The sequence below is a fragment of the Rhinatrema bivittatum genome, chromosome 1 (genome assembly GCF_901001135.1).
Source record: "Rhinatrema bivittatum chromosome 1, aRhiBiv1.1, whole genome shotgun sequence".
Taxonomy (NCBI): Eukaryota; Metazoa; Chordata; class Amphibia; order Gymnophiona; family Rhinatrematidae; genus Rhinatrema; species Rhinatrema bivittatum.
Window position 1 is genome coordinate 86,032,746 of NC_042615.1, and position 20,154 is coordinate 86,052,899.

Genomic DNA, 20,154 nt, shown 5'->3' on the forward strand with positions numbered 1-20,154 from the left:
TACCACAAACAAACCAGGAGTCAAGAAAAGGAGATCCATTAGGCTCGGGTAGGACCCACAGTCACCCATGCTTGACAAAAGAGCAGCCAACAGGTATACCGCCCCACTCAAACAGGTCATCAGGAAATTCTTTAAAAACCAGGAATACAGTTGGCTCTGGTAGAATTAGACCTGTGATGAGGAGACACACAATGTACCAAATGCAAAAAGAACAAGCCTTCTCTAAAATAAAAACTGAAGAAGTTCTTGAGAAAAGCATTGCAGTATTACCAGAAAAGAGAGAGAAAACACAATGCATGCAGTATTTAAAGATCCATAAGCAAAAAAAAAATCTAATTGAGATGGAAAACTCTGTCAACAGTGGCACTACCGCAAAAAGAAATAGTGAAGTGAATAACACATCTCAACAAATATCTCACAAGGAGTCCAGGAAATGCAATAACCGTAAAGAGAGTACCTGGAAGGCTATGACCACAAATGCTCATAGTTTGGGAAATAAAATCCCAGATCTGCAGGCCCTAATGGCTGAGGCAGAATTGGACATTGTTGCTATCACAGAAACATGGTTCACAGAATCTCATGAATGGGATACAACAATACCAGGCTACAACTTGTTAAGGAAGGACAGAGAGGATAGAAAAGGGGGAGGTGTGGCTCTTTATGTCAGAAACAACATCCAAGCAACTGAGCTACAAGGAAGTTGGGGTACTGAAGAAGCTCTATGGGTCGACCTAAAAAACGATGACGGAGCATCCATTTATATTGGAGTGGTTTACAGGCCTCCAAACCAAAAGGAAGAGCTGGACAGAGATCTGGTTAAAGACATCCATAAGATAGGTAAGAAGGGAGAAGTGGTGATCGTGGGTGACTTTAATATGCCAGATGTAGACTGGAAAATCCCATCTGCAGAAACTAAAAATAGTAGAGCGATAGTGGATGCCATGCAAGTATCTTTGTTCAAACAAATGGTGTTGGAACCCACGAGAGAAGGAGCTATACTCGACTTAGTGCTCACTAATGCAGATAATGTCTCAGATGTCCAGGTGGGCGCCCACCTCAGCAGCAGTGATCATCAAACGGTATGGTTTAATATCACTAAAATAATAGGGAAAAGAACCACAAAGACCTGAGTTTTACAGTTCAAAAACACAGACTTTGAGGAAATGGGGAACTACCTGGAGGAAGAACTTAAAGGATGGGAGAACGAGAGAGATGTGGATCAGCAGTGGACCAATCTAAAAGGAGCAATCACCAAGGCAACTGCTCTATATGTTAGAAATGTAAAGAAAAGCAAAAGAAAACTGAAACCTATCTGGTTCTCAATGGAGGTGGCTGACAAAATTAAAGCTAAAAGAACAGCATTCAAGAAATATAAAGGATCCCAAAGGGAGGAGCACAAAGAAGAATATTTGTATCAACTGAGGGAGACAAAGAAATTAATCAAGTTGGCAAAGAGTCAAGCGGAAGAGAGGATTGCCAAGGAGATAAAAAATGGTGACAAAACATTTTTCAGATACATCAGCGAAAAGAGAAAGGTCCAAAGTGGTATAGTGAAATTGAAAGGTGGTAATGATCAATGTGTAGAGAGAGACGAAGAAATGGCAGAAATATTAAACGAATACTTCAGCTCTGTGTTCACTAAAGAAGACCCTGGAGAAGGACCATCTCTAAACAACAAGAAACTGGAGGGAAGGGGAATAGATGAAAATCCTTTTACAGTAGAAAATGTGTGGGAAGAACTAAAGAACCTGAAAGTGGACAAAGCCATGGGGCCTGATGGGATTCATCCAAGGATATTGAGGGAACTCAGAGAGGTTCTGGCGGGTCCGCTGTGTGACCTGTTCAATAGATCCCTAGAAACGGGAGTGGTGCCGAGTGATTGGAGAAGAGCAGTGGTGGTCCCGCTTCACAAGAGTGGGAACAGGGAAGAGGCAGGCAACTACAGACCGGTTAGCCTCACTTCGGTGGTGGGAAAAGTAATGGAGTCACTGCTGAAAGAGAGAATAGTCAACTATCTACAGTCTGGAGAATTGATGGACCAGAGGCAGCATGGATTCACCAGGGGAAGATCCTGTCAGACAAATTTGATTGACTTTTTTGACTGGGTAACCAAGGAATTGGATCAAGGAAGAGCACTAGATGTCATCTACTTGGATTTCAGCAAAGCTTTTGATACGGTTCCGCACAGGAGACTGGTGAATAAAACGAGAAGCTTGGGAGTGAGTGCCGATGTGGTGACCTGGATTGCAAATTGGTTGACGGACAGAAAACAATGTGTGATGGTAAATGGAGCCTTCTCTGAAGAGAGAGCGGTTTTAAGTGGTGTGCCGCAAGGATCGGTGTTGGGACCGGTCCTGTTCAATATCTTTGTGAGCGACATTGCAGACGGGATAGAAGGTAAGGTTTGTCTTTTTGCGGATGACACTAAGATCTGCAACAGAGTGGACACGCCGGAAGGAGTGGAGAGAATGAGACGGGATCTAAGGAAACTGGAAGAGTGGTCGAAGATATGGCAGCTGAGATTCAATGCCAAGAAGTGCAAAGTCATGCATATGGGGAGTGGAAATCCGAATGAACTGTACTCGATGGGGGGGGAAAGGCTGATGTGCACGGAGCAGGAGAGGGACCTTGGGGTGATAGTGTCTAATGATGTGAAGACAGCGAAACAATGCGACAAGGCGATAGCAAAAGCCAGAAGAATGCTGGGCTGCATAGAGAGAGGAATATCAAGTAAGAAAAGGGAAGTGATTATTCCCTTGTACAGGTCCTTGGTGAGGCCTCACCTGGAGTACTGTGTTCAGTTCTGGAGACCGTATCTACAAAAAGACAAAGACAAGATGGAAGCGGTACAGAGAAGGGCGACCAGGAAGGTGGAGGATCTTCATAGGATGACGTACGAGGAGAGATTGAAGAATCTAAATATGTACACCCTGGAGGAGAGGAGGAGCAGAGGTGATATGATACAGACTTTCAGATACTTGAAAGGTTTTAATGATCCAAAAACAACGACAAACCTCTTCCGTAGGAAAATAATCAGCAGAACCAGGGGTCACGATTTGAGGCTCCAGGGAGGAAGATTCAGAACCAATGTCAGGAAGTATTTCTTCACGGAGAGGGTGGTGGATGCCTGGAATGCCCTTCCGGAGGAAGTGGTGAAGACCAGAACTGTGAAAGACTTCAAAGGGGCGTGGGATAAACACTGCGGATCCATAAAGTCAAGAGGCCACCAATGAAGAGTGGGTGACTCGCCAGAATGATGGCTATTGACACAATACCCTTATTAAATAAACATACACATGCTTACTGTGACTCCTACATCGCTCTAAGCTTCAACAGCAAGAGGTAATGGAAAAAAGGATTTGCACTCACAAAGAGGGGAGTAGCTGGCTTGTTACGGCGGTTACTACCCCAAACCAAATATGCCTGATACTTCACTTTCAATGCATATACAGCATAGCTCTCTGCTTCAATGACAGGGGAGAAGAATAACTGATACTTCACACATCCAGCAGAGCTCTCTGCTACAACGGCAAAGGAGAAGAAAAAGGGTTCGCACTCAAAACGCGGGGAGTAGCTGGCTTGTTACGGCAGTTACTATCCCAAACCAAATGTGCCTGATACTTCACTTTCCATGCATATCCAGCATGGTTCTCTGCTGCATCGGCATGGGAGAAAGACTGATACATCACGCATTTCCAGCATAGCTCTCTGCTTCAACGGCAGGGGGAAAAAAAAACAAAAACAAAAACAAAAAACTGATGCTTCACGCATATCCTGCATAGCTTCAACGACAGGGGTGAAGAAAAAAAAGGATTCGCAATCACAAAGCGAGGAGTAGCTGGCTTGTTACGGCGGTTACTACCCCAACCAAATGTGCCTGATACTTCACTTTCAATGCATATCCAGCATGGCTCTCTGCTTCTACAGCAGGGGAGAAGAAAAAAAAAACCAACAAGAGCTGTACAACATAGTCTAGGTAAAACAAATAAGCATGGGTGTAGCTTGCTTATCGCGGCGGTTACTGCCCCTACTACCCCTAACTAATCAAGCTAGATATTTCACTTGCATGCAGCTCCATCACTGCTCTCTACATTAATGGTGGGGGTGGAAGGGGAATAGAACAAGGAGCTAAGAGTAACAGATAAGAATGAGAGAAAAAATGTGTGAGGCTTGCTGGGCAGACTGGATGGGCCATTCGGTCTTCTTCTGCCGTCATTTCTATGTTTCTATGTTTCTATGTATTGCTAAATGTATCTGTAAAAATATATATTATGCACTGCAAGTGCTGGTGAAACAAGGTATCTGGGGCTATACTAACTCCAAGCATTTTATTTACCTCTGGATGCCAAATAGTAGAGAAAATTGAAATGGCAACTGACCTAAAAGCAGATATTCAAGAGATTCAAGAAAATAAAGAGAGATATTTGTCATGGTCTGAAAAAAAGCAAGTGAGTCTACAGGAGAAGCCATTATAGATACCCAATGATATCCCCTCACTTCAGCTACAAACAATACACTCAACATATTTATTTTATGTTGGGAACCCTCAGATCCAAATATATTTACTCCTCCTTGAGGAAAGTGAAAATCCAAGTCGGAACACTGATATAGTTCTAAAACTGCTTTATGTCCTATGAAACTGATTTTGACACAATAGAACATATTTTTGCTAGATGAAAAATAGGAAATCTATAAAATAAATGCTTTCCTTTTACTCTATCATATATCATACTACTCCCCTAATGTTCTAACACCTTTCCCATCAAGCCAATATGTTCCTGTTTAATGTTTCATGTACGAGTATATACCCAATATGCCCCTCCCTGCACCCCCCTGTAAATATTTCAAGCCAATATATCCCTGTTTAATGTTTCATGTATATACTTGCAACCTAATATGCCCATGTTTAATGTTTCTTGCATATATCCTGTTTACCTATCCAAATCCCAGCTTCCCGTATTTTGTCACACATTGTTACTTGTTCTCTGAAAAGCTCCTTGCTGTTTTGAGTTACCTGTAAACCGAGATGATATTCCCAACATATCCCGGTATATAAAAACACTTAAATAAATAAATAAATAAATAAATAATCTTTCCCAATACTGGCATACGTTTTGCATGCTTTTAAAGGGTCAATGCCACTTTTTCCATGGGTGACTGAGGTGCTTACCATTTAGGAAGCACGTTGGCCGACCTTCACAACTATATTAAGGATTGATTCACTCCTGCCAACATAGGACTCCTTTTGGAAAACAGAGGCTGAATAGTGGCTTTTCCCAAATATCAACTATCATAAAAATGGTTATTATTCAGAAAGTATGAAAGGGCCTGAAAATATTTTTCTTGTGCAGAAATTGGAAGTCATTTTTCCACATCAATCAGATTCCACCTCTAAACCTGCCTACAGCAAGCAATTCACCTCTTACATCTATACCTTTTCATCTGTCCAAAGTCTCTTGTATTTGCATGCTTCCCTTCCTTGACAACATCATTTTCGATCATTACTCTGGAACAGAATTTAATGAAACAGAGTGAATTGTAATATCCTCACCTTCTTATCCAGAGCTTTATAATTACCATAGGTGCAGTCAGGGAAGGCTTCAGCTATCTTCTCAAGTTCTCCCAATAAAGTTTCAACTTCACCCTCACTATGCATGGTGTCATTGGTTTTGCTTGGTGACTCTTTTGCAGCACTATACAAAAATATTAAACAAAACTATGCATTCAAATATTGCCAGTCTTTTTTAGCAAAATTCAAACCTTTTACATGAATCATCGATCTTAGCAAGTAGGCCTTAAGATTAGAGCTGGTTCCTTTATATTTATTTTTCAATATAAAAGCTAAAAAATTAGTGACCTCTAATCCTAATCAGTGACATCTAATCCCCCCACATGGTAAACATCTAAGTGGAGGTACAGCTGACAAATATCGACACTTGGATATTTACCCCACAGGAGTGATCAGGCCACTCAGCCTGTGACTTACTTTCAAATATTCAGTGAGCCAATGAGTGGCAAAGTTGTCTGGATAATTTTATCTGTGTAACTTTATCCAGGTATATTCAGTTGAAGATAACTTAGCCGAATATTCAGCAGATCTTATCCGGGTAACTTTACTGCTCACTGGCTTACTGAATAAGGATCCCTCAGCTTATTTTTACATCTGCCTCTTAATATGTAGTGCATTAAATAAGATTTAACCTGTGCATTAAGGGTCTAATTTTCTAAGACTTTTCTCCCATTATGTGTTTATAGGAAAGAAAGAGTAAATCATTTGCAAAGCCACATTAGGCCATTTGCCATGCAATAAATGCTCTTTACCAGGTATAACGAGGTATTTCATGTTCCTGATGTTATTTAGCTCCTGGCACCGTGCGTATTAAAATAAGCTGATTAGCATGCAAATAATGCAGCTTGCCTGAAAAATCATAAACTGTGTTATTTGAAAGGAAGTTAGTTACAACTCAAGAGTGGAGCTAACTTTCCACGGGAGCATCAGAACGTTAATTCATGCCCCGATGTTCCAGGGGCCCTGTCTTAAAGGTGCTCTGATTCAAACCCCCGCCCATAATAGCAGTCTGCATAGACCTCCCAGTACCACTCTCCTTCTGCCACCCCTAGAGGTAGCCATTGTTTAAAAGTAATTATTTTTTTAAATCAGGAATTATTTTTTAAATCAGCCCCAGGCCTTGTCCCCTTTCAGTAAAAATTAAGGTCCCCGGAAGCCTTACACCCCCCCCCCCCCCTCCCACCGACCTTCTGTATTCCCAAAGTACTTACAAATTATGCCCTGGTGGTCTAGTGTGGGTCCGGATTGTCCCCATGGTTCTGGACCTGGCAGCTGCCATTTTTCAAAATGGTGCCAACTGGTTGTTTGCCCTATTACATGATGGGGTGGCTAGCGCCATTTTGATAAATGTTCATTGCTGGGTTGGGAGGCTAAAAAGTGCTCCAGGCCCACACTAGACCATTAGGATGTAATTTGTAATTACTTTGGGTTTTATGAAGGTAGGTGGGTCAGGCCTTCAGTGGCCTTAATTTTTCCTGAAAGAGGAGGGGCTGGGGGCTTGGGGGTTGTGCCTACTTAAAATTCTTAGTTTTAAACAATGGTTGATTATAGTGGTGGAGAGAGTGGGACAGGAGGTCTGTGCAGATTCTGGAGTTTTTCACTACTGTGTGGCGGAGTCACTCAGAGCTGAGCAGCTCCTTTAAGCCAGGGGCCATCACTGCAGGAGGTTCTTGGGCCATTTAACACCATGATATCTTCCCCATGGTATTTTAGCAAGGAGAACCAGGGAAGCCACAAAGTGGCAGGGCCAATTAACGCAATTTTGTGACTCCTATCATATTTTTCCATCTGGCAAAAACATTGTGACTTAATGTATGAGTCCCTAAATTTGGTAGATCACTTGCAGTAATCTGTCAAATATAATGCAGGTTAATTCATAGTGCCATAAGTAGCAAAAGTTAATTATCACTGACATAAGTTCTGTTTTTTTATTCCTCTTCTATGTTCAAATGTTGTAAACCAACAAACTTATAAAATCTTGTCCAGCATTCTACATTAAAACTAAAATTTAATAGCAATGTCCATACATGGATTCTGCTATTCTACTTCCAGGTCAGAGAAACCTTCTAATGCCACAGAAAACCCAACAATATGAAAGAAGTCAAGAAATGCAAGGCAGCTTTAAACAGTCGTTTTTGTGACTCCATGATTTGTATGTATGTGTCTACACGAGCTCCAGGTATGTTCATGTGTCTTGCAGTTGCTCTGAGAGGACTTAGGGGCTAGGTGAAGGGTGGGAATGGTAGAAAAGGCTGAATGGTAGAAAAGGCTGTGTGTGGATAGGGGTGGATGTGAGGGAGTGGTGTGGAATGGGGTGGATGTATGTGGAGGGGATGGATATCATTGAGTAGGCTTATTTATTTATTTTATTTAAAAACATTTCTTATCAGGTTAGAATGAAACTTTCAAGCTAAGCAGATCACAACATACAACAATAAAATCACAGAGAAGGTACAATAAAAACAGTTAACATAAAAAAATCAAGTAAATGCTTCTTTAAATAATAAAGCCTTAAGCTGTTTTCTAAAAACTTTTAAATCAGACAACATCCACAACTCCACTGGCAGAACATTCCATAATTTAGGGCTGATTAATGATAGAGTACGGTTTCTTGTTGCTTACAGTCAAACTATCCCCTTAGAAAGGACCACTAACAGCTGTTGATTAGCAGATTGCAGCAATCAACCAGGTTGATAGAGTGTAAACAATTGAGTAAAAAAAATGAAAATGAACAGTTTTTAAAGCCATAATACTTTAAATTTTACCCGATATAGAATTGGCAACCAATAGAGTTGACACAGTTGGGGAATAATATGATCACAAGATGAACTTTTTGTAACTAAACACGCTGCTGAGTTTTAAACTGCAGAGATAACTATTCAAAAATAGACTGTGTATCTCAAAGTGACCATTATATACCTCGGGTTATTAATCACTAATGGCTATAACATACCCGGAATGAGGCTTAGAGGTTTATAATCATCGGTCACTTATTTGAGATGCATTGGTAATTACCAATACCAGAATGAGGCTTAGAATACATTTCAAATAAGTGACTGATGATTATAAACCTCTAAGCCTCATTCCGGGTACGTTATAGCCATTAGTGATTAACAACCCGAGGTATATGATGGGATATACTATATAAATATGTAAACAGTCTATTTTTCAATATATCTCTATAGTATGAACAAGATCATATGATTTTGTATATATTCATTTCTTGTATAGACTGGGGTTATTTGAAACGATTGTGGAGTTTTAAACTGCAGCACTCACAGATAATTACACGGTATTCCGATATACAATGAATTGCAACATCCCATCGTAGACAAAATAAAAGCTTGGATGACCGTTCTAAAATCTCCCACATCAAAAATGGATCTCTGATGATGCTAAGACAAAGTTTAAAGTAACTAGAGGAAAGAATAGAACACAACTGCATGTTAAGATCCAAGTTGGTAACAAAAATAACCCCCAGGTTTTCCATCTGATCCACATAAGGGACAATTTCTCCACCCACCTCAATAGTTGATAAAGTTTCTGGTCTAGGCCATCGCAAAATCCATAAAGCTTTAGATTTGGTGAAATTCAAAACTAATCCATTGGAATGCATCCATTCCCCAACTACTGTCAAACATTGAATGATCTGACTAAGAAACTGATTACTATCACCTGAGCTAGCAAAATACAGTTGAACATCATCTGCATAACATCTTAAAGAAAACATCAAAAGAACCCAGCAGAGAACATGAAGGAAGCAAATAAATATTAAAAAGTGTAGGCAACAATATTGACCCCTGAGGAATGCCCAACTTAGATACAAACCAATCCGATGTATTAGAACTAAGATACACCTTTTGCTGCCTGGAAACCAAAACCAAATAAAACCATTGATATGCCTTACCTCTAAAACCTAACTCCTCAATTGATCATTTAACCTAGGGTGACTGAGTCAAAGGCTGAGGAAATAGCTAGATATATTGCAATTATATCTTCCCCAAAATCAACCTTCCTAAGTAGATAATAATTTACTACAACCAAGGCAGTTTCAGTAGTTTGATACTGCCTCAATCCACACTGATATTCATAAAGAATATTATTTGTATCCAGAAAATCCTTCAGCTGCTTGAAAAACAGCTTTTCCAAGCCCTTCCGATTGAAATAAATTTGAGATTAACATGTAATCAGACATTATCCTGACTCACAAATGCCCTTCTTAAACACTGGGCAAATCTATGATCTCTTGAGTCTACTTGGGACCACACCTTCTGACAAGGACATGTTTACCAGATTAACCAAAAGTCCAGTAAACTCCTCCTTCAATAGAGAAAAACCTCATGAAGGTCATGGGTCAAGGATATAATACAAATTCTTAAACTCAGTCACTATGGCCTCCACCTCCCATTGGGGGGGAGGGGGGAAAAGTCGATTGAATGAGGTGGGTGAGGAGTGGGATGTGTGTGTTTATGTGTGTGCACAGATTGGGGTTGTGGTTGGAAATGTGGGGAGATGGTAGTGAGTGAAGAGAAGGAGATTGGAGATTAGATGTGTATGCAGTTGACTGGGGTGAGTGTGTGTGTGTCTGGGTATGGATGAGATGTGGGGTAATGGAGGGTTAGAAGTAGGTCTTTGGGAGTAAAAACAACGGAAACAACAAAAGATTCAAAGGCATGATTGGCCCTAGCACGTCCAACCACATTTTTAGCTGTGTGGTGTGATCCTGCCTGCAGTGGCTTCTTCTCATCTTTAGTCAGCAGGATGTAGGGAAGCATACCGTCTCTGCTGCTTCCACTGCCAGGCCACTACTGAGGCAGTCTTTTCTCCACCAGAACTTATGTTCTCACTTGTTCTATTTGCCTGCTGATATTTCCTGCCTGTGATGTCGGTGTCACAGATAGATGGACAACCAAAAATATAAGCACTTTTTTTTTTTCATAAAACATGCTAAAAAAAAGTAGCAGCTTCTATACTTATCACACATAATAGTATTAAAATTGTTAATTTGTTAACAATTAAGTGCAAGAAATCTGAATTTTTGCATGTATTTTTCTTTTTTATTTGGAATCTTCATACTATAAAAACGAGAAACCAAGGAGTGGTGTAAACATTTCATGACTTCAAATATTCAGCCATTAATCATGCCATTTTTACATAGCATTTAATTTATTTGTATACCGTTTAACCGTTTATTCTTTCCTATCTCTTCCTTCTTATCCAAGTTCTGCTACCCTTGTTATTTGTAACTGCTCCTTCGATCACCACAGTTCTAGTTGTTGTATTTAATGCACTCCCGTTCCATGTAAACCAGCAAGATATGTGCTCATGATTGCCGGTATATAAAAACCTTAAATAAATAAATAAATAAATAAATGATGCCTAGTTTCCTACTTTGAAATAAAAATGATCATATAATTATAACAATGTTTGTCATGTGAATTTCTGGGTGATAAGTATATCAATAAACACTACAGACATTATTTCCTTATGGGAAAAATTGCAAGAAATAGAAACATAGAAACATAGAAATGACGGCAGAAGAAGACCAAACGGCCCATCCAGTCTGCCCAGCAAGCTTTCACACTTGTTTTTTTCCTCATACTTAACTGTTACTCTTGGTCCTTAGTAACCTTTTGGTTCTATTTCCCTTCCACCCCCGCCATTAATGTAGAGAGCAGTGTTGGAACTACATCTAAGTGAAATATCTAGCTTAATTAGTTAGGGGTAGTAACCGCCGCAATAAGCAAGCTATCCCCACGCTTATTGGTTTACCCAGTCTGTGCAATTCAGTCCTTGTTGGTTATCTGAATATAAATCTACTTTTCTTCATTCCCTCTGCCGTTGAAGCAGTGAACTGCGCTGCATATGTATTTCAAGTGACGTATCAGGCTGAATTGATTCGAGTGGTAACCGCTGTAACAAGCACGCTACACCCATGCTTATTTGTTTACCCAGACTATGTAATTCAGTCCTTGTTGGTTGTTGTCTGTATATAAATCCACTTTTCTTCATTCCCCCTGCCGTTGAAGCAGAGAGCTATGCTGGATATGCATTGAAAGTGAAGTATCAGGTTTATTTGGATTGGGGTAGTAACCACCGTAACAAGCAAGCTACTCCCCACTTTTTTGTGAATGCAAATCCTTTTTTCCATATTTCCTCTTGCCATTGAAGCATAGAGCAATGTTGGAGTCGCATTAACTGTGTGTATGTTTATTGAATAAGGGTATTATCTCCAGGTAGTAGCCGTCATTCCCACGAGCCACCCTTTCTTCATTCACATCCTCTAGACTTTATGGATCCATAGTGTTTATCCCATGCCCCTTTGAAGTCATTCACAGTTCTGGTCTTCACCACTTCCTCCGGAAGGGCATTCCAGGCATCCACCACCCTCTCCGTGAAGAAATACTTCCTGACATTGGTTCTGAGTCTTCCTCCCTGGAGCTTCAAATTGTGACCCCTGGTTCTGCTGATTATTTTTCCAACGGAAAAGGTTTGTCGTTATCTTTGGATCATTAAAACCTTTCAAGTATCTGAAAGTCTGTATCATATCACCTCTGTTCCTCCTTTCCTCCAGGGTGTACATATTTAGATTCTTCAATCTCTCCTCATACATCATTCGATGAAGACCATCCACCTTTTTGGTTGCCCTTCTCTGAACGCCTCCATCCTGTCTCTGTCCCTTCAGAGATATGGTCTCCAGAACTGAGCACAGTCCTCCAGGTGAGGCCACACCAAGGACCTGTACAAGGTGATAATCACTTCCCTTTTCTTATTCGATATTCCTCTCTCTATGCAGTCCAGTATTCTTCTGGCTTTAGCAATTGTCTTGTCACATTGTTTTGCCGATTTCAGATCGTTAGACACTATCACCCCAAGGTCTCTCTCCTGCTACGTGCACATCAGCCCTTCACCCCCTCCCCCCCCCCCACCATCGAATACAGTTCTTTTAGATTTCCATACCCCATATGCATGACTGCACTTCTTGGCTTTGAATCTCAGCTTCCATATCTTTAACCACTTTTCCAGCTTCCTTAAATCCTGTCTCATTCTCTCTACGCCTTCTGGCATGTCCACTCTGTTGCAGATCTTAGTGTCATCCACAAACAGACAGACCTTACCTTCTATCTCGTCCGCTATGTCGCTCACATAGATATTGAACAGGATCAGTCCTAACACCGATCCTTACGGCACTCCGCTTAACACTGCTCTCTCTTTATCATCTGGCTAAACAACGCAATACATCCACACCCCACACAAAGAACCCTCAGATCCACCAACACTGGCCTCCTAGCCATCCCCAATCTCAAATCTGCACACCTCAACGCTACCCGCAAACGAGCCATAACAATAGCGGGACCCACCCTATGGAACACCCTCCCCACCTGTCTCAGAAATGAACCATCACTGCAAACCTTCAAAAAACACCTTAAAACATGGCTGTTTTTAAAAGCCTTCCCACCCGACCCTTAACCTGCCCGTACGCAACACACCTCATCCCATAGTCTTCTCACCCCCCTGAATCCCTCACTCCACTCCCTCCCACCCCACTTTCCCCCCTCCCTTCCCTCACCCCCCCTCCCTCCTTTATTCCTAAATTACTTTACCAACAAGTCCCTAATCCTAAATATATTTTATCAACAACACATTCATGTACATATGTTATTCCTATAACCTTTTGTTATATCCTATAACCTTTTGTTCCATGTACTACTATTATAATATGTTATAATTGTTTTTTGGTTACCATGTTATAATGTAAAATAGGGCGGACTACGCCCTATTCTCTTGGTTATCTGGAAACCGATGTGATATCTCGATTGAATGTCTGTATATAAAAGAAATAAATAATAATAATAATAATCACATATTGCCGTCTGTCCTTCAACCAGTTTGCAATCCAGGACACCACCTCTGCACTCACTCCTAAGCTTCTCATTTTATTCACCAGCCTCCTGTGTGGACCGTATCAAAAGCTTTGCTGAAATCCAAGTAGATGACATCGAGCGCACTTCCTCGATCCAATTCCCTAGTCACCCAGTCAAAAAAGTCAATCAGATTTGTCTGACAGGATCTTCCCCTGGAGAATCCATGCTGCCTCTGGTCCAGCAATTCTCCCGAATGTAGATAGTTCACTATTCTTTCTTTCAGCAGTGACTCCATTACTTTTCCCACCACCAAGGTGAGGCTAACCGGCCTCACCTTGGTGGTGAGGCCGGTTAGCCTCACTACCCTAACCAGCCTCCTCTCTGCTCCCACTCTTATAAGAACATAAGAACATAAGAAAATGCCATACTGGGTCAGACCAAGGGTCCATCAAGCCCAGCATCCTGCCTCCAACAGTGGCCAATCCAGGCCATAAGAACCTGGCAAGCACCCAAAAACCAAGTCCATTCCATGCAACCATTGCTAATGGCAGTGGCCATTCTCTAAGTGAACCCAATAGCAGGTAATGGACTTCTCCTCCAAGAACCCATCCAATCCTCCTTCAAACACAGCCACACTACCTGCACGAACCACATTCTCTGGCAACAAACTCCAGAGTTCAACTGTGCGTTGAGTAAAAAAGAACCCCCTCCGATCAGCTCCAAATGTGCCCCATGCCAACTTCATGGAGTGTCCCCCAGTCCCTCTACCATCCGAAAGAGTAAACAACCGATTCACATCCACCCGCTCTAGACCTCCCATGATTCCAAACACCTCTATCACATCCCCCCTCAGTCGTCTCCTCTCCAAGCTGAAAAGTCCCAATCTCTCCAGTCCCTCCTCACAGGGGAGCCGTTCCATTCCCCCCATCACCCCGGTAGCCCCTCTCTGCACCCTCTCCACCGCAACTACATCTCTCTTGAGTGGGACCACCACCACTCTTCTCCAATCACTCGGCACCACTCCGGTTTCTAGGGATCTATTGAACAGGTCACACAGCGGACCTGCCAGCACATCTCTGAGCTCCCTCAGTATCCTGGGATGAACCTCATCAGGCCCCATGGCTTTGTCTACTTTCAGTTTTCCCAGCTCTTCCCACACATTTTCCACTGTAAACAGCTACATCTACTCCACTCCCCTCCAGTTTCTTGTTAACTAGCGACGGTCCTTCTCCTGGGTCCTCTTTAGTGAACACCGAACTGAAGTATTCGTTTAATATTTCTGCCATTTCTTCGTCTCTCTCTACACATTGACCCTTTTCACCTTTAAATTTCACAATACCACTTTGAACTTTTCTCCTTTCTCTGATGTATCTGAAAAATGTTTTGTCACCTCTCTTTACCTCTTTGGCAATCCTTTCTTCTGCTTGACTTTTTGCTGTCTTGATTTATTTCTTTGTCTCCCTCAGTTCTACCAGATATTCTTCTTTGTGCTCCTCCCTTTGGGATCCTTTATATTTCTTGAATGCTGTTCTTTTTGCCTCCTCCTTTGAGAACCAGATAGGTTTCATTTTTCTTTTGCTTTTCTTTACTTTTCTAACATATAGATTAGTTGCCTTGATAATTGTTCCTTTTAGATTGGTCCACTGTTGTTCCAAGTCTCTATTGTTCTCTCAGTCTTCTAGTTCTTCCTCCAGGTACTTCCCCATTTCATCAAAGTCCGTGTTTTTGAACTGGAAAACTCAGGTCTTCGTGTTTCTTCTACGTATCCTTTGTGTGATATTTATTTATTTATTTATTTATTTATTTATTTTTGGTTTTTATATACCGGGAGTTCCTGTATACAATACATATCACTCCGGTTCACATTTAACAGAGTTAACTATCGCCGGGGAGGCGGTTTACATGGAACATATCGAATAAAACGGATAATCTATAGTAAAGTACAAACTATTATGAAACACAACTTAGAACACAACTTTGAACATATAACTGATGCAATATAAACAATAGATTATTGCTGTGAGAAGTTTTTAGCTCTCTGGGAAGGCTTGACGGAAGAGCCAAGTCTTGAGTTTCGCTTTAAAAGTAGTATGGCACTGCTCCAGGCGGAGGTCCGGTGGTAGGGAGTTCCAGAGAGACGGGCCCGCTGTGGATAGAGCGCGTTTCCTCAGGGTAGATTTTGCAGGTTGGTATGAAACCATACTGTTTAATGATCACTGGTGCTGAGGTGGGTGCCCACCTGGACATCAGAGACATTATCTCCATTAGTGAGCACTAAGTCGAGTATAGCTCCTTCTCTTGTGGGTTCTTGAGGGTAGACTATCTTAGAAGATCTTTATCTTCCAGCAACCGATTGCCCTTGGATTCTGCAAGCAGCTTTACCAGTTGATCCAGATCCTCCCCAAACAGGAGCTTGCCCTTAAAGGGTAGATTCTAAAGCTGGGACTTGGAGGACAAATCTGCCGCCCAATTTTGCAGCCAGAGGAGACACCGCACTGACACCAAGGACATCTTACCTCTCACTGAGGTCCTTACCAGATCATACAAATCATCTGCAACATAAGCGATGCCTGCTTCTAGGCGGGCAGACTGCAGAGCCCCACTGTCACCTGTAGCGGCTCCGGCAGCCGACTCCTTTACCCAACACAGATAGGCCCTCTGCATGAGGCTAGTGCAAACTGCCGCCCAAAAGCTTAGCGTGGCTTTAAGGGATTTAACAGGCAGCTGGATCTCCAGCTTGCAGTCCTGCATATCCTTAAGGGCTGCCGCTCCAGCAACCGGGATAGTGGTCTTTTTTTTCGTGACTGCCGAAACCGCAGTGTCCACCTTTGGAATCTTCAATAAATCCAAAACTTCAGACGATAATGGGTACAGTTTCGCCATAGCTCTGCCTATCTTCAAGCCAGAATCCGGAGTCTCCCATTCCCGGGTCACTAGTTTGCGAACCTTCTTAGGCAGAGGAAAAGATGTTGTGGGACCCCTAATGCCATTGAGGACTGGATTGATGCCCTCATTGTCAGACTCTTCTTGAGAAACCTTAAGTCCCAGAACTTCAAGGACCTGGAGAATAAGGGGTCTTAACTCATCACACTTGAACAAACGCACTACGCTGGGGTCATCCCCCTCCACAGGAGGGTCATCGGGCTCATCCGGATCATCAGTATCCACATCAGCCGGATCCGGCCACGGATCCGAGTCTGCCACCCCTACTACCCCAGAAGCCGGTATCGCCCCAGACCTCGGGATCGGATCTCGCATACCCTGGGGTGAGCCTGATCAGGGAGGCACTGACGAGAGTCCATACCTGACCTCTTTTCTCAGGCGGGTCCGAATCTGCCCCCAGGAGACCGGGCCACTTTAACACTGAGCATTTCCTTACCAGGAAAGCCTGGTGCATAAGGAGGACAAATTCTGGGGAAAACCCCTCCGGGTCCCCCTCCCCCACTGGAGAGTCGGCTGGGGTGATATCATTAGTTCCCCCGGTGAGGTCTTCCCTCACCGGGGCTAGAACAGGCAGAGAATCCTCTTCCCGCGAAGCCGAAGGCGAGACAGACATTCCCTCCCTGAGGGAGAAGACAAGAAGCCCTGAAGAGCCCTCTAACCCCGGGGAACACACTGCGCATAAGGAGGCCGCATCTAATGCCTGGCCCCATGACCCACATGCGCGGCAGGCCTGCAATTCTGTTTTCAGTGCCATCTGCAGCAGCACGCCGATAGTCTGAAGTGAAATAGAAAAGGACGCGAATAAAATAGAAACGCTCGGAGCCGTGACACGGATAAGATTTCAGTCAGGCAGGATCAGAAAAAACAAACTTTTCATGCTTTGGGCTAAGAGACTACCGGCTGAGGAGAAAAAAATGCGTGCAGCCGTGCCGTTGGAAAGGAGCCTGTCTATAGTGAAATCACAAGGCCCCCAGCAGGGAAGCAGCGAGTAAACGAGGCAGACGGAGAAAAACTCATCCTTGCCCTCAGAAAACGACCCGGAGCCCCGGGAGCTGAGGGGAACACTGCTGACAGCTTTCCCGGCTGGCCTTAAAAGACCCGGTCCCTCTTGCACCTCTCCTTACCTCAGCACTGAAGGATTTGTCAGTCAGCAGCAGTGAAAACAGCTTTTTTTTTTTAAATAAACTTTACCAAGACACAGAGAAAAGCTCTTGCAGAAGACAAGGGAGCAGCTGTAGCAGAGACGGTGGTGAGTAGCTAGGAGCCCCTGGTTGTCAGACACCGAACTGTGGCGGGCGAAACCCTGACAGGAATATCCAGTTCCCCAGATGCCCAGCTTCTACTGAGGGATGGCCCACGAAGGTACCTAACACCTCAGGAAGCGACCATAAACCAAAAAATTAAATTCAAACTAAATAAAAAATATTACTAAAGACTGCAGGTGTGCATCTGTACCACCCGCTGGAGTCAGAGAAATACTGAGTGACTGCAGATGGCACTCTCGTTATGTAGCAGTGCCCAAAGTTCTAATTGTTCTCTGACTCCACCTGCTGGTAGGGATATACAACCCACTTTTCTGGACTTATCTGGGTATGTTCAGGAATGTAGTTTATGAAACTGGAAAGCAGAGCCTTTATAGAACCTTATTTGAAAGCCTCTAATTTATTGCTGAATGAAGCCCATGTTTTAATTATGCAACATCCTACATGTTGTGGATCAGCAACATTGATCAAGAGAGATGTAACTGGTTTCTGGAAAAGTTTAAGCTGTTGGCACTGTACAGCAATTTTGCAGTACATAAATAATACTTACTCAAGCATTTTCATAGTAGATTCTTTTCTTTTTGTTTTTTTCTTTTTCTGAATGCAAAACCCAGTATCATCAGTCATTTCTTCCGCAGAAATATTAGTAAACCTTGAAGAAAATATATTTTTTTAAGTTTTCTTTCAAAAAGCAAGGCATATTCATAAAGAATTTTCAGTATTTCATTTTACTTCCAAATAGAAAATCAGATAGGATTTGAAGACTTTACTAACCATAAATCCCTTAAACATACTAATGTAATCAGTAGGAGCTGACCTCCATAACAATTTTTAATTTCTACAGCACAGGCCAAGTGCTTATTACAATAGTATTCATTCCCAGCTTTGTGCAACTCAAGGGTTTAGATGCTTACTTCCAGGTTCATATATTCATCCCCTATTTTTAACAGGCAGCCAGGGAGACCTTTAGATATTCCAAAGAGGTAGGTGCTCCTGGTAGAGTAGATGGGCTTGGTTGCTGTATTGTGCATTACAGAATTTCCAGTTCATCGCCCCACATTGCAGTAAAATCAGTCTATCTCAACATTTTGGAGGCAGTTTTCAAAGAAACCTGCTTAGGTGCAAAGTTTGCCAGTACTTTACACCTGCGCACTTTGTACAAATTTTCAGTGGACTTGTGCCTGAATTTTGTGCCAACTAAATTTCAAAACTGCAATGTATGCACATCATTTTCTAACCCCACCCAAAACATGTCCCCAGGAATATCTCTCTTTAACCCGGCTAAAAGTAGCATGTTGTGGAACCCCGCACATACTTTTAGCCAGGTTAAGGATGGGAAAGTTTCAGAAAGCCTTTTTATCCAAGTAAATCAGTATTGACCCAAGTAAATGGCTTTTGAAAAACTGTCCTCTTCATGACTACTTTCACAAGTTTGACAACTTTCACAAGTTTGAGATATCTTGTGTACCCCCAGCTTCATAAACATGCAAAATTCACACTATATAGAAATAAAGGTCAACACAATGTTAGGTACTATCTTTATGCTGAAATAACTCAAATTTAAAACATTTCTAACTACTGGGAACTACACTTTACTCATCAAGCCAAAGGAAAATGAAAAAGTTAATGCAAAGTATGATATTTCCATGTATTCAAGCAGACTAGCAAAGCAATTGCACTACTTTAGCCAATATTCCGAGTCAATACTTTGACGGTAACTTTAAAACAAGAGTGCATGCACCCATATCTATGAATATATGGGTGCATGGCCATGTACGCTGAAATCTAATATCCTGAGCGCAACTATGCACACGTTATAAAATAAGCTTTGCACATGTATGTATGCTTCTAATTTTAAGTATTTACATGTACAGCTGGGAATTATAGGAAAATTAGTTCTTACCTGTTAATTTTCGTTCCTGTAGTACCATGGATCAGTCCAGATGTGGGATGAGCCTCCTTTCCAGCAGGTGGAGACAGACTAAAACTGAAAGGGTATCCTATATGAGGACAGAGCCTATCCTGTAACCCTTCAGTATAACCATTGTCAAAGCAGAAAACAACAAAACCAGAATAGGATCAAGCAAGTAACCATAAAGCTCAAAAGAGTAACTATAGAACAATGTAAGAAATATGGTATGACTAACGTCTCTTGCATATACTTGGTACTTGAACAACCAAGGCTTCCGGTGTAATTGCTCAGTATTCTTGGGAAGAATGAAGTATCCAAATTTGTGAATCTGCAAGAACAAGCTTCAAGAGGAAAGAAAAGAAAGACCAACAGGGAAGGGCGTCTGGACTGATCCGTGGTACTACAGGAACGAAAATTAACAGGTAAGAACTAATTTTCCTTTCCCTGTATGCACCCGGATCAGTCCAGCCCGTGGGATGTACCAAAGCTTCCCTATCCCGGGTGGGATCGAGACAGTCCCGCTCGAAGCACTTGCCGCCCAAAGGAACCAAAAACCGGCGCTTGCACATCCAGACAGTAGTGTCGAGCAAAAGTATGCAGGGA

At 42.2% G+C, this 20,154-nt stretch overlaps 1 protein-coding gene across 1 annotated transcript in view; it reads right to left on the minus strand.

Moving 5' to 3' along the window:
• Window positions 1-20,154, minus strand: part of DDX60 (DExD/H-box helicase 60) — a 444,355-nt gene that overhangs the window by 146,221 nt on the left and 277,980 nt on the right. The window contains 1 exon segment of the mRNA XM_029604155.1: window positions 5,552-5,682. Within this exon segment, the coding sequence (XP_029460015.1) occupies window positions 5,552-5,682 (131 nt within the window).